This window comes from Equus przewalskii, chromosome 14 (assembly GCF_037783145.1).
Source record: "Equus przewalskii isolate Varuska chromosome 14, EquPr2, whole genome shotgun sequence".
Classification (NCBI taxonomy): domain Eukaryota; kingdom Metazoa; phylum Chordata; class Mammalia; order Perissodactyla; family Equidae; genus Equus; species Equus przewalskii.
Window position 1 is genome coordinate 68,686,006 of NC_091844.1, and position 23,475 is coordinate 68,709,480.

At 55.7% G+C, this 23,475-nt stretch overlaps 2 protein-coding genes across 14 annotated transcripts; both read right to left on the bottom strand.

The window, feature by feature from the left end:
* Positions 1–952: 952 nt before the first annotated feature.
* On the bottom strand, positions 953–11,023 carry KHK (ketohexokinase). Of its 10 annotated transcripts, none has more exons than XM_070574267.1 (10): positions 10,916–11,023; positions 10,365–10,598; positions 8,084–8,200; positions 5,942–6,076; positions 5,622–5,756; positions 3,676–3,748; positions 2,806–2,952; positions 1,622–1,710; positions 1,327–1,484; positions 953–1,240 (listed from the first exon to the last, which is right to left on the bottom strand). In XM_070574267.1, exons 2-10 carry the CDS (start codon positions 10,454–10,456, stop codon positions 1,155–1,157), a joined length of 1,032 nt encoding a protein of 343 aa, XP_070430368.1. In that variant the 5' UTR covers positions 10,457–10,598; positions 10,916–11,023; the 3' UTR covers positions 953–1,154. The 10 variants fall into 10 exon arrangements, 9 of the variants coding, with proteins under 9 accessions (XP_070430368.1, XP_070430370.1, XP_070430373.1 ...); XM_070574269.1 differs by having other exon boundaries at positions 10,906–10,997; XM_070574272.1 differs by lacking the exon at positions 5,622–5,756 and having other exon boundaries at positions 10,916–11,019.
* Positions 11,024–11,348: 325 nt separating this feature from the next.
* EMILIN1 (elastin microfibril interfacer 1) lies at positions 11,349–19,198 on the bottom strand. 4 transcript variants are annotated; one of them, XM_008513029.2, is made up of 8 exons: positions 18,519–19,178; positions 17,455–17,580; positions 16,803–17,023; positions 13,783–15,705; positions 13,304–13,420; positions 12,841–12,858; positions 12,545–12,682; positions 11,349–12,117 (listed from the first exon to the last, which is right to left on the bottom strand). In XM_008513029.2, exons 1-8 carry the CDS (start codon positions 18,686–18,688, stop codon positions 11,780–11,782), a joined length of 3,051 nt encoding a protein of 1,016 aa, XP_008511251.2. In that variant the 5' UTR covers positions 18,689–19,178; the 3' UTR covers positions 11,349–11,779. The 4 variants fall into 4 exon arrangements, 2 of the variants coding, with proteins under 2 accessions (XP_008511251.2, XP_070430336.1); XM_070574235.1 differs by having other exon boundaries at positions 17,455–17,598; positions 18,519–18,834; XR_011526650.1 differs by lacking the exon at positions 12,841–12,858 and having other exon boundaries at positions 12,545–12,700; positions 13,300–13,420; positions 18,519–19,198.
* Positions 19,199–23,475: the final 4,277 nt, after the last annotated feature.

Consider the following 23,475-nt stretch of genomic DNA (forward strand, 5'->3'; position numbering starts at 1 on the left):
GACACCCAGTTCCTTCCTGCAGCTCAGGGCAGATCTTCTCTACCCTGTATCTGCCCCCAAACCCCATAATATTAATAACAACTACCACTTACTGAGAGCCTAGTACACACCATGCACCATACTGGGCATTTTACACATTCGCTGATTTTATCCTCACACTAATTCTGTGATCATGCGGAATTAGCTCCATTTGACAGGGAAAGAAATTGAGGAAGATCAAGTTCAGTAACGTACCCAAGGTGACACAGCTAACTAAGTGGCAGATTGGAATTCAGGTCTGTCTGACTCCAAAGTCCATGCACTTTCTCACATTTTATGGCCTCACCCACCCTGCCCCAACTCCCGTATGGAAACTGGCCAATTCCCTAAGGGACGCAGCGCTCTGTACCCCAGGTCACAGTTGGGGCTGAGATACCACTTTAACTACAAGTTGGCTCCGAGGGTGGAGCTTTCAGGCTCTGTGACAGTCACTGGGGAGATATTTTTGGACTGCAAAGCCTCCACCAAACCACACAGTAGGCTCCCGGCCAGCTGGCCTGTCAGGTTGGCTCAGCCATGTGGATACTCCTAGGGCTGTGAGACTGGAGTCTTGTGACAGTGCAGGCCCAGAGGAGCTTTTCTCATGGTTTGTGGTGATTTGGAAGGTTCCCTGGGGTGCGTGGAGTTAAGTGTCCTCCCCAAGCGGAAGGCTCCCGTCTCTACCCATCCCTGTGGCTGCATCTCACCAGAGGAGCTGGGCCACTGGTGGCAGGCAGGCCAGACGGGCGCGGGGCACTTCCTGCTGCTCTGGTATAGGCAGCCCCTCCTCTGGGCCTGGGGTGGGGTGGGGGTGGGGGGTGAATTCGGGGAATGGAGAAAAAGAGGGCGAAGGACTGTCGTGTCAAAGCCTCGGGAATCCCCAGCCAGAGCAGTTCAGACATCAAGGACAAATGGACTGCCAGAGGAAGCTGGCTCGGGGAAGGAGATTTATTTGCTCTGCGGCTCTGCAGTATGAGACGCCAGGACACAGGCAGAGCCCTCCCACAGCCTGCATTGGCCCAGGGAGCAGGGCAGCCCAGATGCCAGGCTGGACAGAGGGGAGAAGGCAATGGCAGCCAGGGATGCCAGCCTCCAATGGGGGTGGTGGTGAGCTGGTGCCTCCTGCCACAGGGCGCTCACACGATGCCATCAAAGCCCTGCAGGCCGCACTTCTTGCCAGCCACCTGGCAGCCAAACCTCAGCGCCTCCTGCATGCTCTTTCCTGGAGGGAGGGACAAGTAGCTGGATCAACCTGGTCTTCTGGGCAGGGGCGGGCCCCAGCCCTGCCCCTCCTGCTGGGGTACTCACCCTGAGACAGGCTGAAGATGACAGAAGCATTGAAGGTGTCTCCAGCCCCCAGAGTATCCACCACCCGGGGTGGTGAGAAAGCATCCGAGTGGAGCAGCCGTCCATCAGGGCCCAGGGCATCGGCGCCCTCCTCAGCCCAGGCACACACAAGCACTGCCCTGCAAGACCCTCCACTCAGCCGGGTGTTAGCCCACCCTGGCCCCCAGCCTCATTCCCCCTCCCCAGGGCAGGCCCTGGAGTCCAGGCTCATTTGCTCCCCACACCTAAGGCCTCTTCCTGGCTTCCCCCAGCTCACCCTTTCCTCACACGACTGTACAAGCCCCTCAGGGCCTCCACCGCTGACCGGAACCCCAAGTGCTTGGCTACATCTTTGCTGACAAACACCTGTGGGCAGTGGAAGAGAGGCTGACAGTCACCTTAACTCCAGCCTCAGCTGTCACTCACCACCAGCAGCCTAGGCATGCCCCCATTTTATAATGCCACCTCCTCCAAAATGGCCGCCTAAACCCCCAACATAGCATCTCTCTGTCTCACGGGAACACGTTTTCATATGTGCTCAAGATATGCTAGAATACAGCCCTGTAAATTGTGACACAAAAGCCCTAGTCTATTTGTTCCAAGATCCACGAATTTCCTAGCGATTGAAAACCCAAAGCAAGCCTGGAGCGCCATCTTGGGGTGCAATCTACCACTGCCAAGTTAAACCCCGGTTTTGGGGGTGGTTTTGTTTTGATTTTTTGTTTTCTTCGTACAACTAAGCCCTCTAGGTCTTGTTTCTTTATCTTTAAAACAAAGGAGTAGGAGTTCAAGAACTTCCCCAACAGCAGCTCCACATTAGAGTCACCAGAGAGACTTTTGCATTTTTTAATACTTCAGCCCAGACTCCACCCCTATTGATCAAATGAAAAACGAAGGTGGGGCTCAGGCATCCCTATCTTTTAATGTGTAGCTAAGGTTGAGGCCCAACCAGCTTCAGCTATGATGCTAGGATTGTCCCCCAGGTTCCATTTACATCCTAGCCCTGCCCAAATTTACCTTGTGCAAGTCCCCTTTCCATCCTCCCTCACCCCCAGTGGCTCCCACAACCTGCCACCCACCCCAGAGCTGGAGGACACCTCCGAGAACTGTCTTATCTCATCATTTGACAGAGGGAAACACTGAGGAGGCCCAGGGAGGAGATGCTTCCACACAGGCTTGCCCTGTGGCTGGCTGCCTTGGACCTGTCCAAGCCCTCTGGCTACCCTCCCACCTATGTACCCACTAGGGTGGGGAAATTCTCCTCCTGGGCCACTGCTGAGGCCTGCACCAGAGCCCAAAGCTGGGGGTCTGCCTCTTTGCTTTGCCCCTCCACCTGCGAAAATGCCACCAAGCTAGGAATTGTCATTCCACGTGTAGTGGGCAGGACAAGGGGAAGCTTAGGCTCCCTTTAAGAACCAAATTAGCTGGACGTGGCAAGGAGAGGCTGCGTGGGATGCTCACCACGTCTCCGTAGCCAAACAGCTGGAACAGCTCCTCTCGGGGCTTCTCCACCTCCACGGACACCTGGATCTTCTGCTCCGGAGGCTGCCTGGCATTGTGCTGTTCTATCCGCTGCAGCATCTTCACCTGCTCCGACACATTCCGGCCCTGGGGCAGAGCAGGGCAGCTCAGGACCAGCTGGGCACTCTCCAGCCCATCTGGCCCATTCTTCCCTCCCTGCTGGAACTCTGGATGAGGGGGCAGAGGGGCCAGGAGAGGCTGGGCTGGAAACCCATCCTAAGTCTCAAAATTCTGGAGCTGTCCTGGACACTGGAGACCTCATCAACCAGCCCTACCATTTCACACATAAGGGGACTAAAGAATAAAAGAGAGACTTTCCTAAGGGCCTACAATAAATTAAATGACAGGGCTAGTTTTAGAACTCAGGACTTAGGGTTTCCTCACACCCAAACTCCAAAACTTCTCTTGGAATGAAGATTCTAGTTCCCTTTATTGGGAGCTGGGTCACGCCCTCTCATTCCTGCCTCCCCAGAGGTAATGGGTCAGGCCTCCTACAGCCAGGCTCCTGCCAGAGGCTGAGTCCGGAGGAGGTGAGGCAGCCTGTTAACACAGAAAGCACGAGACTTTGTCTGGAGCCAGCATCCTGCTTCTGGCGCCTACATCCTGCTGTGTGACCTTGAGTAAGTCACCCAGCCTTTCTCGGCCTTAGTTTCCTACCTGAAAACATAAAGAAGGATGAAGAGGGGATGAGGGGGGTTGGATTCATTTATCTCTAAGGTACTTTATGGTTCAAATAAACCAAGAGGAGGCAGAACATGTGGAGGGGCTGGCAGGTTGAGACCCTTGAAACACAGGTAGGGCAGGGCTTGCCTCAATGTGGATCCACTTGAACCGGGTCAGATCAACCTTCTCAAAGTCCATAGCAGACACATCTGGCAGGTTGCTAAGTCACAGGACAGAAAGGACAGAGAAGAAGGAGCATGGTGAGGTCAGCGCCAGGATCTCTAATTGTATGCTGGGGCCCCTATGCCTGGTGCTGCCTGCAGCATGGCAGGAAGCTGGATCTACAGCACAGGCCTGAGACTCAGCTCTATGACAGACCCTGCCCAGGTGAAACTCCTGACCCCTCCTTGCCCCACTCAGCTCCATCTAGACAGATGACTGGAGGCAGATTGTTAGGGTGCTCCTTCCTGTGTTTGATGCTGTAATATGTCTAAGGGCAAACAACTGCAGCATGTGTCAAGGGGTAAGTTCTGTGTGCCTTGGAGACCACATCTCCCAGAAACCTCTAAGAGCACCATGGACTACAATTCCCAGAATCCCTCTTGCCAGCAGCACACACAGCTCCCAGCATACAGTGTTCCGGGAAACTACAAATGCCATGGCTGTTCTGCCCGGAGCTCGCGTCTGGTCCCACTCACTGCTGGCACCCCAGCGGTGACAGCACCACTGTCCTGAGTTTGGCAGCTCTGTGTTGAAATCCTGAGGTCAAGGTTGGTGCTTGAGGATGAGTTTATGTTTGGCCGATTTCGGTGTGGAGACCTGGGTAGGGTTCGCCTTGATCCTCCTTAGCCAGAGACCTACGCACAGCCAATGTCCTCCCCTCCACGTTCTGTAGCCAAATCCTCTGTTCTCTTAACCAGCTGTGTGACCTGGGCCTTTCCGAGGCTGCTTCCCCATTGGTATATGGGGCCAAAACCCCCAGCCTCAGAGGCCTGCTGCAGTTGGAGGTAACGGGTGTGGATATGCCTGGACTGAGGCCAGTGGGCAATAAACATTTCTCCTGGGAGCTCCTCTCCGTCCCTTCCTGTGAATACCCATGTCATGTCCTTGATCAAAGTTGCTTCAAGATTGTTGCTTAGTGGGCGGGTGACTAGGATTGCCCAGTGTGAAGGTCACTTCTACCATGCATGCCCAACCGCTCGTTCACTGGGACACACACACGGAGCCCAGGGACCACTGGTCATCAAGCTTGTCCCAGGATGACTGCCCCTCTCCCCAGGTCCAGTGGCCATGCTGGGCAGTAGAAACAGCCTGAACCCCAGGGCAGCTGGGCTTGGGCCATTTCAGCCCTAATATATTACCTAGAACACACTAGGTTCTCAGTAAACTAAACCTCTGAGATTCTTCAGGAGGGAATCTGGGAGAGATGAGAAGGGTCTGAGCCCACAGGACCTCTCCCTAGTAGCTTGTAACCCTAAAGGGATCCCTCTTTCCCCAGGTTAGCCCCACATCGGATGGCCCTGATTGGCTGACCCAATGTTCCCCTTTTCTCTACTTTAGCAATGGCTGTGAGTAGTGTGTGGTGTTTGGTCTGGCTTCACTATACTGGGGCCTTGGGGGACGAGGGGTACTCCTCTTTTTTGAACACCCAAACCCCAGCTCCTTGGTGCCATGCTGCAGGCTGGCAACTCTGGGGCTGACCCTGGAAATCCCAGTGGGCCCCCTTCAGGGCTTTAGATGGTTTGAATTACATCTCCTGTCCCTCTGTCCTCAGAACAATTTCCCCATGCTCACCCAGGCTGCTGATTGGCTAATTATGGAGGAATCACATCATAAATTACGTTTTGCACAGGCCTGCCTGCCCATCCTTGGTGTCCACCAAGGCCACGTTGCCAGGCAAAGCAAAGCCCATCCCTTCCCACCTCACTTCTCCCCTAATTGAACACAATTCAGAAATCACTGAACAGTCTGGCACAGGGACAATTTCTGGTACAAAGAGAGAAGCCACAGAGGGCAGGCAATTGGGATGCCCATGGTGGCGAGTGAGGGAGCTGATTGGTGGGTTGTGGCAGGGCGAGGCCAGGGGGCCTTACGTGTCATAGAGCACAATGGTACGGGAGCCAGTGGAGTTGTTGACGATGCAGCAAGAGCATGGGGTTTCCCCCCTGCTCTGCCAGGCCACCTGAGACACGTCCACACCCCGCTGCCTGAAGTCAGCCACCAGGAAGCTTGGAGTGGAGCCGAGCCAAGGGAAGGGCAAGGAGACACAGATTAGAGCCTACAAGTGGCCTGGGCCTCCCACAAGGGTGGGGAGGGGTGCTGGAGCACGTAGGCCTCTGAGAGAAGAAGGGTCCTGTTCTGGGAGTTCAGTGACGATGGTAGCAGCTGGCAAGGTGCAGACAGGTGTACAAACCTGTAGGCATGCAGGATGGTGCGGCTACCACTGGCCTCGTTGATGATGACTGTGGAGATGGGGACGGAGCCCGTGGTGTGAAAGACTGTGTAGCGTAGGTCCACGGAATAGCGGCGGAGGTCATCCAGGACAAAACTGCCAGGGCGGAGTAACCCAGGGGAGGCGCAATTCGACAAGGGTTTGAGGACTGGAGGGTAGCTGGCAGGGCCACAAGAGCCCCAGAGTGCAAGCAGAGGGTACTCAGAGGGAACTGGAAATCACCGTGCTGTAGCAGGCTGTGCAAGGGAGCAGGACAGGCAGGGGTGCCTAGCCTGGAACTCAGTGAGAAAAACACTAAGGTACACTCTAGGTCCTGGCTGAAGCAAACTCCAACCCTGACCTTGTCCTTCAGTCTGACTCAAGCTGAAAAGGATCTGCTTGTGTTCCTAAAGGTAAATAGGGTGAATTTGGGGCCTAGAGCATGTACCCTGTTTGAGTCAAGTAGGTGAGGGCACTGTGGCTTGTTTCATGCAAGGCCCAGGCAGAATTAATAATTACCAAGGTGATACTTTGCTCCCCCACCCCCTGCTGCCCTCTGCCTGCTCATCCCCATGGTACTCTTCTCTCTGAAGTCCTCTGGTCCTTCCCTCTCATTCTACACCTGCATCCATGATGCCCAGCCGGGAAGTGGGGCTGCCTTGGTGGGCCTGCTCACTGCCCTCTCCTCTTGCACTGAGGCAAACCCTCCCGGGTAGTGAGCTGGCTCCCAGTGCCTGATTCCCCTCTGCATGGGCCTGGTCTAGACTCTCACTCAGAACTCCCTCCAATCAGAGTGAGCTGGCGGCGGGGGGCCCTCAGACAGACTGCACCAGCAGAACAAGGATGTCAGCCCCACCCCTCCCGGCCCTCTCTGGAAATGCCATGTCCTGTGCCCAAGAGCTGGCACTTATGCCCAGCAGCCAGCGTCCTGACTTTTCTCACTATGGCTAGACCACACTTTCAGCAACACCAAAGGTGGACAATACAGATTTGTACAAAGGTACCAAGTTGGGGTATCCTTCCTTGTCCTACATCTCCAGGATATTTAAGTAGTAGCTTTCCCACAGTATGGAAAATACGGTTTGGTTTGCCAAAACACTTCTGCACCCACAGTGCCTGGCAAATGGTAGGTGCTCATTAAATGTTTGTTGAACCATTGGGAGAATTTGGATGGTGGGTCCACTACCCTAAGCAAGAGCAGTCTTGTCTCTAGCTTGGAGGGTAGGCAGCTGCTGAAGAGGGTTAACCAGTGACTGGCTGTTGGTTCTCGGCCCCTCTGTCCAATCTCACAGGGCCCCTCTTGCCCCCTTATTCACTTCATGCCAGTTCATCAAGGAAGGGAATCTGGCAGCGGCCCCCTCAAACCAGGGTTCAAAGGGCTGTGCTTCATAGGCCAGCAACCTGGCAGCCTGCCCCAGTGCCCACAGTGGGCAAAGTGTGGGCCTCACCTCCTGATAAGCGCTTGCTGAAGCTGCAGTGCCAGGGGTCAAAGGGCTCTTGGGTCCCTGAAGCAGCCAACATGGAGAAAGCACATGGGCCATTTATGGGCTGTAGCCTTGGCAGCAATGAGCTGGAGGCATGGGTCTGCACCCAACTTTGGCACGTGGCTTTGGGGTGTCCTTGGGCAGGGTTCTCTCACTGCTTCAGTGAACAACGAGGACATGAGCACTGGCCCTACCCTCTCAACCAGGAAGAAACTGTGGGCCTGGACCCTGGGACCAAGGATGCTGGATGTCCCTGAGGTCAGGTGGGTACAACATGTCCCTAACTCCCTTCTGCCACAAGCACAGCCAGGATAAGCGACATGAGAAGGGCAAAGTCACATCCACTGCGGAGTCTGTTGGAAGCAAGGAAGGAGAAGATGGGGAAGCTGAAGCAGGCTCCAGGAAGTGGCCAAGAAAACAGGCTGTGGAAATGAAACCTTCAGCAGGAGCAGTGTTAACATCTGAGCAGCAGATAAGCCACACCAGGGAGGGTTTGGGATGCTGGTACTCCACTCCGCCCCCTCCCACCCATTTCTGGTGGCCACAAACCATTTCTTATAGCGTGCCCACCCACAGTTAAGACTTCCTTCTTCTCCCCCAACACTGCAGGCAGGCCTCCCCTGCTCCCTCCTCCACTCACTCGGCAACGTGGCCTGGGGCCAGTGAGCCCATGAATGCACAGGGGGCTCCAAGCAGGGAGAGAACAGTGCAGGAGTTGGATGCGTTGCCTCCACGTTGCCATCGCTGGGACAAGCACCTGCAAAACACAAGGAGGGTCCCTGCAACTCCAGCAGGCTGGTCCTGGGACAAACAGGGCCAACCACAGTGCCCTGGGTAGGGCCCACAAAATGTAGAAGCTGGGAGAACCCCCTCAGAAAGCATCCAGGCCATCCTCATTTTCTAGATGGGCCGCTGAGGCTCAGCGAAGGGAAGAGGCTTGACTGAGGATCGGGTCTGTCTCTCCAGTCCAGGCTAAATTCAAGTTCACAGCAATTCATTTCTATCTTCCACCTATTCTTATGACATCAAGAAACCACTCATTTGGGTCCATCACAATTTGAGGTCTCCACTCACTCTGGGTTAGCTCCTCCTCAGTTACAATGACCAACATCTCCCGCAGGGCTGCTGTACCTTCAGCCTCCTCCTTGAGAGGTGGATAACTCCAAGTGACTCTTCCCAGAGGTGTCAAATCTGCTACCTGCTCCTGTCTTAGGAGAGCCCACTTCAATAATAACTTCAGGTTAAAATGAGTAAGACAGGAAGCAAAGCTGGACATTGTGATCATTTAAGAAGTGGAGCCAAGTTAACTTTTACGATGCCAAGAGTTAAAAAGATTATTAGATGGAGAACAGTTTTTCTCCATCTTTTTGTTTGTTTGCCTTTTTTCTCCAGCTTTATTGAAATATAATTGCCATACAACATTCTGTAAGTTTAAGGTGCACAATGTGATGATTTGATGTATGTATATATGCGAAATGATTACGTTAAGGTTAGTTAACACATCCATCACCTCACATAGTTACATTGGTTTTTTTCCTTTAGTTTTTCTCCAACTTTATTGAAAATCTAATAAAAGGAAACTAACTCAAGATACACCTGAAGGGCTTCATTGTCATCACCAACAAAAAAAAATGATAACTTATGCATACATAGCCAAAGCACTTTAATGATTTCTCCTTTGTGCTCCAATAATACTGCGAGGTAAAGGGTGCAGGCTGTTACTTCTATTCTTCCTGTTCCAAAAAGAATAATAACAACTGTGGCAGCTTACAGTAAGAGGACCAAGTCCCAAAGAACCATTAATGAAGAGAAATAAATGAAGCAGAACTTTTAGGCTAAGGTATATTTGTACACAAAAGTCAACCCTGAAGTTCCCTTCAGCCTTGGGAAAAGTACATGACGATTCACGTGACTGTGCTGGGTGGACCCAAAGCCTGAAGAATGCCCGGGTCTCTCTCCTCAACTAGCCTCATGGTTCTCGGCTGTCGAGAACCTCATGGTGTCTTGCCCGAGCTCAATCTCGAGTTAGACTTTTACCCAGTTCTTGGCTGAGACAACTGATAGCCAAGGAGCAGTTCTCAGTAGTCTAAGCACTAGACTGCACCAAGAGAAAGCCTCGTATTCCACCCCACAGAAATGCCTTCTTGGGATTACAGTGTAATGGTGTGGTTCTTAGCAAGAGGGAATATAAGAACCAACAAATGACTCTTCAGCTTTGACCAGACAACTAAGAAGGACGTCCACTATGTTGTCCACTGATTTTTGTAAAAAGGACTTCTGGTGAACTCCTTTAGGAATTTAGCACCAGAGAAAGTTTGTCACAGCTCATGAACCACCTCTATCCATAACATATGGCATCTCCAAATTTGCCTGCAGTGCCAGCAAGCCCCAAGCCATCGTGAAGCTCGAAGACTCTGGTTTTAAACGTTCTTGAACAGTCTAATTGCACATACTTCTTATGGTAACCTACCTCAATTGTTTTTTTTAGAGACAGATGAGATATCTATGTGGTAAATAAATTAGAAGGAAATGCTAGTGAGAGGCAAGTATACGGGTCTTGTTAAAAGGAAAGAAACCGGTCCTGCTCCATACTGGCTGCGCGCCCGTGGGTAAATCACTTCGTTTCTCAGTCTCTACTTGCTTATGGGTAAAATGGGGACAATGATGCCTGACACAGTCCCAGGGTTGGAATGGGAATTGGCGAACACAATGCTATCCAAAGCTTGGGTCTTATTACTAAAGGCCCAATTCTTTCCCCAGGTCCCGGGCAGAGGGCACCGGGGACCGGCTCCCGAGGAGGCTGGACCCTCACGGCCTCACTGCGGGGCCCCTGGCTCCGCGGCCCTGTAGTTTCGGCTGCTGGGCACAAACACGGGGCTGCAGCGACCCCTGGGGTCTCCGAGGGGCCCGGGCGCCCCTACCTGCTGTCCGTGTCCTCCTCCGGGTACTTGTCCACCACATTGATGATGTCCAGCACCACCAGCCCCACGCACAGGATCTGCTTCTCTTCCATGAGGCTGCTCCCGGGGTGTTCTGCCCAACCGGCGGACGGGGTTCCTCCCGGGCGCTGCCTCTTATCAGAAAGGATTGTGTCCCCCTCCCGGGGCTACCCTGGCTCCTCCTCCGCGTCCGGAGCTCCTCCTCCAGGGAGCCTCCTGTAGCGGCAAGGGGTGCAGCTGGGTGGAGGGAACGGAGCAAGGCCCTTGCTCCCCACGCCCACCGCCCCAAGCGGGCGTGGGAGCGCAGACCCCGAGGTCTTGGTCCCCGGCCTCCCCTTAGCAGGTTGCGTGGCCCAGCAGATGGCAACGCCTCCTACTTCTCGGCCTCAGTTTCCTCACTTGTCAGACGGACTCGGAGCTAAAGCAAACCTCTCTAAAGAGCGGCTATGCAACCTCATGAATGCAGAGAGAAAGTGCCATAGAAAGGCGCCCCTTGCCCCGCCCACCCCGCACCGGCAGCTACCAATCCAGACCCTACACCGGCGGGATTGAGCCGGGCCTCGCAGCTGCAGCTGGGACCCCGCAGCCGATGCCTCGGCTCGCGCGGTCGCGACCGCTCCGCCCGCCCCCGAGGCCCAGCCAATCCCAGGCCGTGGCCCCGCCTCCGCCGCGGAGCAGCCGGGGCCCGCAAGGTGAGCGGCGGGGTCACGTGACGGGAGACGGCGCCGGCGGCGCGGCGGGCTAGGCTCCCAGCACCCCCTGGCGGGCGCGGGAGGAACGGGCGTGATAGGGAGGACGGCCCGGCAGGGCTCTCAGCAGCCGGCGCACCTGGTGGCCCAGAGCAAAGGCGGGCAGAGCCACCCCCAGCAGAGCGGAGGGCGCAGGCGGGGCCCGGAACCCGGGGCTCCCCGCTCCCCGTCCCCTGTGCACTCCTGTCCACCCATGAACACATACTGGAGCAGACGGTTTGTTTTGTTTTGTTTTGTTTTTTTTAGAAAAAACCAAGTGTCTTTATTCCTGAATAGTTTAGTATGGCGGTGGTGGCCGGAGCCTCCCCGGGAGAGCCCTGGAGCCCAGGGAACCGGCCTAGAGGGCCAGTTAGGGGAGCAAAGGGCGTGAGGATCGGCTCCTCTGCAGTCCGAGTCCTGCAGGGGACGGCGATCAGGCCAAAAGTCTGGACGAGGGGACCCTGGAGTCCCCGACCCGGCGCGCTCCAGCCGTGGGGAGGAGATTGTTCTGGGCGCCTGTGCCGCAGCGCGTCCGGAGACGGCGGCTCGCCCGGGGCTGGGGTGCCAGGACGGTGCCCGGTCCCAGGCGGGGACCCGGGAAAGCCCACCGCCCCCGCTGGCTCTTTGGCCGGCATAGACACTTCGGGCCGGTGCGGCCCGGCCCCCTGTCTACACCTGTTCAAGCTCCAGGTCCCCGTAGAGCAGGGCGCCGCTAAAGATGGTGAGTGGCTCCTCGGAGTGCGCCAACTGCCCCATGACCAGGTCGATGCAGACCGTGTCCCCGGCCTGCAGGGGCAGAATGAGGCTGAAGACGCCCAGGGCGCCCGGGCTGGGCTGGCTCTCGGCCACCGGCTTATTTTCCAGGCCCTCGGGCTCATAGCCACCGGAGTCGATGCGGGCCACGCCCAAGTTAGAGCGGGACAGCACAGCTTCCACCTTCTCGTGCCGGTGCCCAGTCAGCACCGCGCTCAGCAAGTAGCGTCCAGCCAGTGGCGCCGTGAAAACACCTGGGGACAAAGATGGCATTCAGGAGGGGAGACAGGTGGCAGCGTCCTGGAAGGCCTCGGGGAGGCCACCCAGAAAGCCTGGACTAGGGAGGGACCCACTGGGTCTTTTCACCTCTCTTCCACTAGAATGTCAAATCCAGGAGGGCGGGGAATTTGGGGTTTTGTTCATTACCCACCCCCAGTACTTGAAACAGTGCTGGGGCAAGAGCAGGCCCCCGATAAAGAGCTGTAGAACCAATGGCTCCTTCCCTCCCAACCCACCCCTCAGCCCAAGCTATAGTGAGAATGAATACATGAAGGAAAGAATCAGGGTCTCCCAAACCAGAGCATGAAAAAAGTCGCCTTGTCCAAAGGGGCAAGAACAAGAACATATCACTGCACAGCCTTGCTGCTTCCCCGGGCCCTGCGTGCCCGCTCCCAGGCTCACCAGTCTCTGGATCATAGTAGCCCCCATCGTTGAGCAGGACTCTGTCGAAGGGCACTGTTCCTGGTTCAGACCGGGGCAAACTCAGGGCAGCTGAAAAGGCGACCCGGGGCACAGAGGCTGCCGGTGCCCCCTCTACTCCTGAGTGGGGCAGAGTGGCTGTCAAAGTGGATGCTCAGTGCAGAGCTGCCCAGCCCCCTTCCCTCCCTGGTCTCTACCCCCAGCGCTGCCTGAGGGCTTCCATCCTCCAACCCCTAGTTCAGTTCCCCTCCTTCCAGCATCTAATGCGAGGCACTTACCCTGTTCGCCTTGGGGACCTGTGGGAAGAAGAAAGGGAGCAGTGAGAAATAGGGTAGCTCTTGCTAAGTCACTCAGCAAACATCCACTGAGTCTGTCCCACTGTGCTAAGTGCTATGCAGACTGCAAAGCAGGAATCAGGATATCAAGAAAAGGAGGAATGAATAAGGTCCATTCTGTTCAACTGCTGGACTGTAAGCCCTAGCCCCCAGCCTTTCACACCCTATGGAGCCCTCGTAGGCTCAGCCTTGGTCTTCAATACAGCAGTGAGGCTACCATATCCAGTTAGCCAACACAGTGACTGTCCCAGCTCCTAGTCACATTCCTTGTCACTATCAGCCATGTAGGACTCCCAATTCTTTGCCCCTTTCCCCCTTTTCTGTCAAGTTCAGAGTGGAATGTCAAGCCTGGGGCTGCCCAGGGGGGTGGTAACCCTGGCTACAGCATGGATCTCAGCCCACATACCTGGTGGCCCAATAGGCCCCTTTTGTCCATCCTTGCCTGGAGGTCCTGGAGGTCCAGCAGGGCCTGGGGGTCCCTGCACCCCAGGAGGACCTGGGGGCCCAGCCTCACCTGCAGGCCCTACAGTGACAAAACTAAGTTGAAGGACAGTCATATAAGGAGTTTCCAAAGGGCAGAAAGGTGGTTGCTCCATGAACAGGGTGATGGGGCCCCTTGCTACCCATGCTGGAGACCTGGCTGGCAGAGCAGCCCCACCTCCACTCACAGCCCTGTCTGAGCTGCCAGGGGAGGGCAGGGAGCTGGGACCTTGGATCATCTTTTGTGAACAAACCAACCCCTGGGACAGTGCTGGGTCTGCCATTCATGCTGGGTAGAGCAAGGAGAAAGTAGAGGAGGTTAAGGCTGGGTTGCTGTGGGGTAGGAGGAGGAGAAAGGACTTGAAAGGGGTACCCCCCACCCCATCCCTCCTCTTGCCCCCTCACCAGTGAGATCCTTCAGACTGAGCTGGTGAAGCCGGTCCTCCAGGAGCAGCAGGGAGCTGTTGAGGGCACCGAGCCGCCTGCCCAGGCCTGCTTGCCCCCCCAACAGCTTCTCCAGCAGGGCTGCCTGTGTCTGGCTGGTGCTGTTGGTTTCCCGCAGCCCAGCCCAGAGCCCAGCCACGTGTCTGGAAAGGCCCTCACGCAGGCCCTGCAGTCCCCCAGCCACTGTGTCCAATCGTTCACAGACTCCCTCAAGGCGGCCCAATCGTCCCTCTAGGCTGGGGCACTGGCCGGCCTGTGCCTGTCCCTCTTCCAGGCCTCGGAAGCGCTCCTCACTCTCTGTAGCATGCTCTGTGGCCTCCTGCTGCAGCCTATTAATCTCAGAGATGATGCGGTCCTTGGTGGCTCCCAGGTCAGCCAGATCAGAGCCCTGGCCCTCTACGGTGGTCTGGAGCTCATGCAGTGAGTCATTGAGGGAGCTGAAGGTAAGAATAACCTCAGAGAGCTCTCCTTGCAGGGCCTGCAGGGCTGAGCCGGAACTGCCCCCAAACACACTGAAGCCGTCCAGAGGCCCACGGCTTGGTCCCCCAACACCTGGACCAGCCCCAGGGCCCCGAGGTGGTAACAGGGGGCAGGAGCAGCGCTCCACACCATCCCGAAGACGGCCCAGTTCCTCTTGGACACCCCCACAGGCCCCACAGCCCTCCTCCCCACGGGCTTGCAGCAGACCCTCCAGCTGGCCCACTCGCGCAGCCGTGAGATTCAGCTGCAGTGTGAACTCTGTGGCTGTCTCATCCTGCGCATCGATACGACCCTGGAGCTGGCCCACTACCCCTTGCAGTCTTTCCAGCATGGCCTGCCGGGCATCCCCAGCTGCTTCCAACTTGTGCAGGCCAGAGCCCACGAGGTGCAGCTGCCCCTCACTGTCCAGCACCCTGCGCTCCAAGGCACTAAGGATCTCGCTGACCTGGGCGTCTTGCTCCTCTGGGGCCCCAGAGCAGAGCTGCCCACATGCCTGTATAGCCCCTGCCACCTGCTCTTCCAGCAGATCCAGTCGCCCACCCAGCTCCCCACTCACATTGGTCAGCAGCCCCTCCAGTTTCTCTAGTCGGCCCTGGGCAGCAGGCAGCCAGTGGCCCAGGCCCCCAGGACGCCCAGGCCAGCCCTCCTCCTGTTCCTCCGAAGGACCCAAGGTGGAGTTGAATCGGTCCTCCAGGCGAGAGAGGCGGGATGCTAAACTGGTATAGCCTGGGGGGTGACCGCCCTGCCCGGCTGCTCCTCCCAGCTCCGTGCCTCGCCGCCCGCTCAGCACTGTCACTGAGCCAGCCACTACATCCAGCCTCCGCTCCAGCTCTGCTAGACGCCTGCCCAGCTCCGGAGGGCAGCATTCCTGAGGGGGCCTGCGGCCCAGGGTCTGCCCGGTGAGCTGCCGCTGCCGCTCCTCCACAGAGGCCAAGAGCTTCTCCAGTGCTCGCAGTCGCTCCCTGTCCTCCTGCTGCTGCCGGCGGAAGCCATCCAGCCCCGCCAGGCACACAGAGCAGGACTCCTGCAGTCTCCGCTCCAGCTCCCGCAGCGGCTCCTCACTGTGGCCAGGCGGGGCTGGGGCTGGGTCCAGGGCCCTGCCGCTACCGCCACCTCCACTGTGATGGTTGTTGAGATGGCCCAGCTCCTGGTCATGGGTGGAGACGCGGTTGTCCAGGAGCTGCAGCTGCTGCTGGATCTCATTGAGGGTTTCGTGCACACCAGGGCGGGCAGCTGCATCTGCTGGCTGCTGCCTCCCATTAAAGGCTGTCTCCACAGCCCTCTGGACATCTTCCGCCAGGCGCCCACTCAGTCCCTGCAGGACGCCCCGAAGGCCCTGCAGCTCCTTTGTTAGGCTCTGCACCTGCTCCTCCAGCTGCTGCACCTTCTCGGACTCCCCGGGACCTGGGTGAGAGGGGAAGGCATAAGGCAGAGGGGTCAACTTCAGAGCTCAGTGCCTACCTCCTAGGCCCTGCTCTCCCCAACTCCAACGAGGGGTCTGAGGTCCTAGCTGATTCAGCCACTTTTTAGCTGGGTGATTTGGGGAGGAAAATATGGAAGGAAATGCCATTCACTGAATGCCTCTAAGCCAAATTTGTACCAGCTCTTTCCCCCTTACAACAACTCCAGTGGGCAGAAACCATTAGCTCTTCCCATTTTGTACACTGGGAAACAGAGGAGCAGAGAGATTAAGTAACTGGGCCATGGATCACAAGTTTAATAAGCGGCAGAGCCAAGTTCCAACACCAGGTCATCCATGTGACCACCAACCCCAAGTCCTTTCCATTGTCCAGAGTTGCCTCTGAACTTTATGGAAACTGTTTCCTCATCTGTGAAAGGGGAATGACACGTTGTCGCTCCCTCAGGGCGCGCGAAATGGGAATGTTGGGGAGGCACTGTGGGCCCCACAACAGTGGCTATTCCAGGGTGGCACCTCTCCACACCACCACAGGGACAAACTAGGTTCTGCGACAAGCCTGTGGGGGCGCTAGCTGCGTGGTGGGCGAGTCAGCCAGAAGTTCCTGTTTCCATAATGACAGGATGGCTATCTCCCTGGCAGGCAAACACAGCATGCCGCAGTGCCTGGCACGCAGGGAAGGCAAAAGGGACGGCTGCATTCTGGGACCTGCAGTCTCCAGAGGCCACCGAGGGGCCTGGGACCGGTAGTCGGTTGCAGTGCATGCTAGGACTTGTAGTCTCAACTCTCTATCCCCTTGGACCAAGCTTCTCGAAGGAATGCCCCCTTCCTCCCGCAGCTGTTCCCAGCTATGAAGTATCTTGGCCACATGTGGGCGTGCGTGAGCACGTTCTCTTTCTCTGCTTTCTTTTTCTCTGGGTCTCAATCTCTCTGCAGGAGGGCAGGGAATTTCAGGGATCCCATTAACTCCCTTCTGTCCCTTTCTTCTGACTCGGAGCACGGGGTTTTTCCCTCAGCAGCCTGGCCCCACATTTCCCACCCAGCACCATCTCCCACTTCTCTCCCCAGCGGCTCCCATACTCACCTTCCCCCCCTAGTCCACTCAGGTGGCTGCCTGCACTGGAGCCAGAGAGGTTGGGGCGGGCAGGCCGGATCTGGGGCCGTGGTGTGGTAGGTGCAGGACCCAGAGCTGGGGCAGGGCCCTCAGCACAGTCATCACCCCCGTACCCCTGACAGCACCTCCACTCCATATCCGTCACTGTCTTGTAGGCCACGCGGTAGCGAGGGCGGAGGAAGCTGCGGTACCTGGGAGAGGCAGAGGGAGGCCTCTTTACTCCTCCCTGTGCAGCTGCTGGTGGGCACGGCCTGTCCCTCAGGCTGGGTCCCCCTTACTGTCCAGCATGTGGCCTTGCTCACTTGACAGCTGTCAGCATGTTGGCCAAAGGTCAAATCCCTGTTCTTCCTCCCCTTGTCCTGTGCTGGAACCTTGAACTCCCCTCCTTGAGCATGACCCAGCCCAGAGAAAGCATTTGCGGGCTGCTAGGGTGGCCTAGGTAAAAGTTTGCCCTCAACATCCCACCAGCCAAACTGTTGCCTCAGCATCTCCTCAAAAGGGCTATGACTGAAGACCCTGGTCCTGCCCCTTGCTTTGTATGAATTCCCTGAGTTGGCTGCTGGCCTTCTGCCCTAGCCCAACCCCCACCAAGTGCCCACCCTCCCCCAGCAAGGAGGCTCACATGATGCTTCGGGGACACTGGGGCTGGCCCCAGCCACAGGGCTGGTAGTCGGGCTTGATGAAGGTCTCTACTCCATCCTCAAGGACACAGCTCACTGTCCGGGTCACCACGTAGGCACACCAGTTCCTGCAGGTACAACCCCACCTGGACCCAAGGGCCAGAGACACATGCCCCAGAGGAGGGCCCTGGGGCTTCCAGAGGGGCTGAGGGAGGGTCAAAAGATGAAGGGCCCCTGGGGACCAGTGGGAGCCAGGGCTTTGGCAGGGGCAGCTCCCCCCACGCCTTCCTGTGAGGCAGGAATTGATAAAGACTTTTCAAGATGGGGAGAGGAAGCGCAGAATGGAAAACCACAACTACGATAAGTATATCCTCATGGCTAGGGGGTCCTGGGGAGCCTCTGAATTCACACATTCATCCGTGTCCCTTTCTGTCTCAATCCCCACCTTGGTGTGACCTGTATGAGCTGGCTAGCCAGGTCCCTCTGGTGACCCCCTGGATGCTGGCTTCCACCCACCCCTCAGGGGAGAAGATGGGGCAGGAAGGGGTCCAGCCCAGGGTTAAGCGGAGAATAAGCTACTGATAAATCCTGCCCTCCTTGGGGCTTGCAGTTCTACACTCCTGGCCCCATTCATGCCAGCCTCTGATCTGTGTCTGGCTGGAGAGCCAAAAGGAGCAGAGTAGGAGTGGTGTCTCAAACATGGATTACTGGATGGGGCTGAGGAAGCCCTAGAAAGGCATAAAAGGTCTGCCCAAGGATCCCAGGCTGGTACGCAGCTGGCAACTGGCAGGAAGGCCTGGCTCCTGCTTCTCAGGGTAGTTTCCCTGGGCACCTGGGGAGGATGTGGGAGCTGATCCCCCTGAGGTTAGACAGGGGGACCTATCTATTCAGGGGTCCCTGGAAATGCCCAGGAGGAAGTTAACTGTGTGAGGAGCCACCTAATGGGGGGCTTCCTCTCCCCCTCTTCTCTGTATTAGGGTAGGCAAGGCAGGGACCGGGATATCCACCTTCTTCTGACCCACCTTCCCACCCACCCCCAGTCTTGGGCCGGGACCCAGACTCTTACCTGTGTCGGCTGGCAGGCCGGGGGGCACTCTGGGCCTGGGGCCCTCCAGGGCTGAGGGCCCCGCCACTCCCTGTGTAGAGGCTGTAACCACGAGGAGGGTAGCTAGCTGCCCTCACAGCTGTGGTCAGCAGGCAGCAGAGGTAGCAGCTCCAGAAAGTGCTGGGGGCCATGATGGGGGCGCTCCGCGGTGGCCCTCAGAGGCACATCCCAGCCTGACCACTGGCGCCTCTGCCTGGAGCGGGGGATGCCGCTGCTCCGAGGGACAGCGCGGTCAGGTCCTGTCCCCAGCTTCCTGCCGGCAGCCCCCAGCCACACGCCTCCTCCTTGGCTGCCTGGCCTGACCCCTCTCCCCCTCCTCTTTCCTCCTCAGGCTCCTGTCTGTCCCTCCCTCGGTTCCTTCCGCTCTCCTCTTCTCCACTTCTGAGGGGAGTTTGTTCTCTGTGCCCCTGGCCTCCTGCGCCTGGTCCCTGCCCGTCTCAGATGCTGGTTCCTGGGCCTCTGCTCCTTTGCTCAGCTGGCCGTCCTCTGGTCTCCCTGTTTTCCCCAATGACCAGATCCTGGGGGTGACAGGGCTTTGCCCCTGTGGCTGTTGAGAGGCACAAGAGTGGCTGTGGGGCGGGCCCTGGCCTCTCGCCTCCCTCTCTTGCTCACTCCTCTCCCTTCCCCCCTGTCTGGCTGGCGGTCCAGCCTCCCCCTTCCTCCCCCCATCTCTCCAACCATCGTGCGCCACATCTGCTTCTTGTTAACTCCGGGAAAGAGAGAAAAAAAAAGGAAAAACAGAGAAATGTGGAGTTGCCGCCGGGCTTGGGGCCAGCCTCTCAGACGGGCCACATGGAGCGGAGCCGGGGCCAGCGCTGGGGGGAAGGCCCAGGGCTGGTCGCTGAGACAGGGAACGGGAGCTGGAGCCACAGCTCTCCTGGGGCCAGGGCAGGCCTCCCCTGGGAAAGAGACCTGAGAGGCAAGCCTAGAGGGGAGAGGAGGAGGGGAGGACTATAAAAGGGAGAATGGACTTGTAGGCTCAACAGAACATCACTCACCATCGAGTTCAGCTGCCTCCTTTTATAGATGTGAAAGTTGAGGCCCAGAGTGGGAAAGTAACTTGTTCAAGGAAACCCAAGTCAAGAGCAGGGCTGCGATTAGAATCTAAATACCTAGGTCAATGATTTGGGAGAAAGGAGAGGAGAGAGGGTTACTGGGCCAGGGAGGAGAAGGAAAAGGACTCCATTGAGGCAGGCAGGAAATTCAGAGAAGCCAGAAGAGGAAGACAGGAATCTAGAAATGGGGGAGCAGTCTTCTGTCAAGCATGGAGAGGACATGGGCAAGAGGAAAAAGAGTCTCTTGAAAGGCCGAATAAATACGGGTCCCAGGCTTGTCTTGGTGAAGGTCAGGCCATCAGTGGGGGAGGGGAGGGAGGGAGGTAAACTGGGTCCTATCTATATAGTGCCAAAGGATTCACTCCCTAGCCTGGAGGCAAGTCTGATAGCCTCTGTAGCAGGCAAGGAACTCAGTCACATTCAGCCATCAGTCTGACCAGTGATGTCTGAATCTGTCAGCTGGGCTCCCTTCACCATCTGGCCCCTCAGCATTGTGTCCTGGACGAGGTCTCCCTGTGTGTGGGCACACTCAGGAGAGCGAAGTGGAAGGACTACAGAGAAAGGAGGCGAGAGTGCTGTGTGCCAGGTGCCTTGCAGGCACCCAGGTAGCAAAGCATGTATAAGACTCAGTGAGGAGCAGCTGGGGCTGCTGGGGATGGGAGACAAGCTCCAGAACAGAGAATTAACAAGGGCAGGATAGACAGAGTGCCGAGGGGGCCAGACAAATGGATGCAGCATGTTCTGGGGAAGAGGAGGGGGAAGACAGCTGGTTGCTGAGAAGAGTCAGAGAAGAGCTGTTGGAAGAGAGAGAACCTGAACAGTGGCGGGGGTGGGGGGGGGGGGGGAGTGAAGAACAGAGAAAGGGAGCCGGAAGATTCCAGGTTGGGGAAGGTGGTCTGCCTCAGTTTTCTCCTCTACAACATGGAATAATAATAGTATCCCCCTTCCTAGGTTTGTGGGGATTATGTTAAAACATGTAAAGCACTTAGAAAAGTGTCTGGCATATGGTCAAAGCTCAATAAATGTTAGCTCTTATTTGTGTCAAGAGGAAGTGGGACAGAAAGAGAAGTAGACTGTGGAAAAATTAGGGAAAGACTCAGATAACTGGTTAAGAGCTTGGATTACAAGCATTTGAGTAGGGGTCATTCACATGTAGCAAGAAGACACGGTCAGCAAGAGCAATGGGCAGGGTGTTAGGGGACAATGGAGCTGGTTCCAGCTCCTCCTCTCAGTAGTGTTATCACTTTGAGCAAATCCCATGACTCCACTGGAGGTCTGTTGTCTGCTATGTCTAAGGTCCCTTCCAAATTCTACATTGCAAAGTGATGCAGACTTGGAAGAGGAGGCTGTGACTGCTTGGTGACTGCCTGGGTAATGAGAGACCAGATGAAGGGAGACACCAGAGAAGATTCCAGGGTTTGAGCCAGGATGGGTAAGTCAAGAAGAAGAGCAGGTTTGGAGGAAAGAAAGATGATCTAAGTTTGGACATACTGAATTTAAGATGACAGTAACACATCTCAATGGAAATGCATGTCCAGGACAGGTTAGAAATCTGGGTCTTGATTCTGGGAACAATTTGCAGGGCAATAGTTGGAAACCATGAGAATGGATGCCACCAAATCTTCAATGTGACTCTGAGTGATCTGTCTCTGAGGTCCTATGGCCCAGAATGTGAGCGTGATGGCAGGGAGAAATGTTGGTGAAAAGAAAGAATGCTGGGGTCCAGCCCTGTGGCCAAGTGGTTAAGTTCACGGCTCTGCTTCCACGGCCTGGGGTTCACTAGTTTGGATCTCAGGCACGGACCTACACATCACTCATCAAGCCATGCTGTGGCAGCATCCCACACAGAAGAACTAGAATGGCTTACAACTAGGATATACAACTATGACCTGAGGCTTCAGGGAGGAAAAAGAAAAAGGGAAGATTGGTAATAGATGCTAGTTCAGAACTAATCTTCCTCATCAAAAAAAAAGCATTAAAAAAAACCCCTTATTTATAAAAAGACAGAATGCTGGAACCAATGGAAATGGAAATTTCTGGCTGCTGCCCCTTAGAGGTGTAGGGATCAGCACAGGGAGACTTGAAGGAAATGGTCCTAGGAGATCCTCATTTCATAGGAGCTGTAGTGGAAGGGTGCAGCTTTGTCCCTGGACTCTGCATCAGTTCTAGGCTCTGGCCCTGGCAGGAAGCCGCTTCCCCTCCAGGTTGCCCTGGCTGCTGCTGTGGGTTTTCTTTCTCTGCTCTTTCCCCTCTTCTTTCCCTTTAGGGGGTCTCTAGCAACCTGAAAAGTCATCCCAGCCATCTTGTCACTGCTCAGTTGTTACCCATTCCTTTGCCTGCCCTCTTAAGTTTAAAAATCTGTTATATTTTAAGTGTGTCAAGTCAAAAATGTTGGTTTTGAAATACAATTGCAGTATGTTGCATTTCATTTAGTCCTGTAATTAGGAGCGAAGACCTAGGGGCCAACATGAATATCTGTGAGATCTCAAATCAGATCTGGGTTCACTGAGGAAGCCTGAGGTGTGGGGCATGCAGGCAACAATGGAGACTAGGTTTAGAGAGAATGCAGTGGTGACACTGGCAGGTAGCCACAAATTTCCAAAGCAAGTGGCAAGAGAATTCCTGAGACCGAAAAAGGCTAAGACCCTGGGGCACTAGTACAAGATCTATTTTATAACCTCTCCAAGACAGGGAATTTCCAAGGGTCTAGTGTCAGAGGGAAATCTTGGTTATACTAGGCAAACAACTCATTCAGTCAACCATCACTGACTGAGCAATGAGCTCAGGTGCCCAGGGGCACCAGCAGTAAGGAACACTTTATGTCTAACGACCCCTGTCAGATGATGGAATATCGGAAGGAAGAAAAGGGAAATAATACGAATTGGGCCTTCGGTCATGAAAACCCAGATAGTAATTCAAGCTTGTGGAGACTCTTGAGCAAAAGTCCACTCCTGCTCAAACGCACACATCTTCCTTTTCCCTCCAACCCTTCCCACAGGTACAGTACTTTAGGAGCCAACCTCCTTGGACTCAGGGTCCAGGCCCCTTTTCCCAGGTCTTGTTGCTTTTTCACTCCTGAACCTAATCCTGACCTCATGTCTTCTTGAAAATGTCAAACTAATCACAGAGGTTAGGCTCCACGCGGGTCCTGGTTCCCCTCCATCCTCTCCCCCTCCCTCTACTCCCCCCAGGATGAGGCTCTCCCTGTCTTGCTTCCCACATACTTCTCCATCCAAGCTTTTTTCAAGCTTTGTTAGTTCTTAGCTGAGTCTAGTTTAGTCCTGGAGACCGTTTTTAATCTCAGTTCCTCCAGGCACTAGGCCAAATGACCCATTCAAGCCTGATAAAGACTCGCTGACCTAGGCACAGGAAGTTCTGGGAGGTGAAGGACATTTCTGGATGGTTCCAAAACAAATCTTTTTCCTCTTATCCCTGACCCTGGGACGACCTATTGAGTCCACAGACTGACATGGAGTATGGAATAGAGGACAGAGGATCAGGCAACACTGCCTCTAACCAGTTGTAGAACCTTGGTGAAATCAAGTACCTTCTGGGCCTGTTTGCTTCTTTATAAAATGATCCTGAGGGCCCCCTTCAGCTCTAACAGTCTAGGGTACTTTGTATCTGGGTCAGTTGGTTTCAGGACAACTTGGAAATCTGAAGCACTTCCAAGGGCTTCCCTCATGTCACTTGCAGCCTAGAAATCTACTTTCCAGGGTCTAGTTTTAGAGGTCTAGTTCTGTTTCTACAGTAGATCTGAGTGTCTGGTTGGACTTGGATCCGCTTCAAATTTCTGGGAGACACGAAGCATAATGTGTGTAATCTTTTGAGCCCTAGACCCTCATTTTCCCAGAACAGAGCTG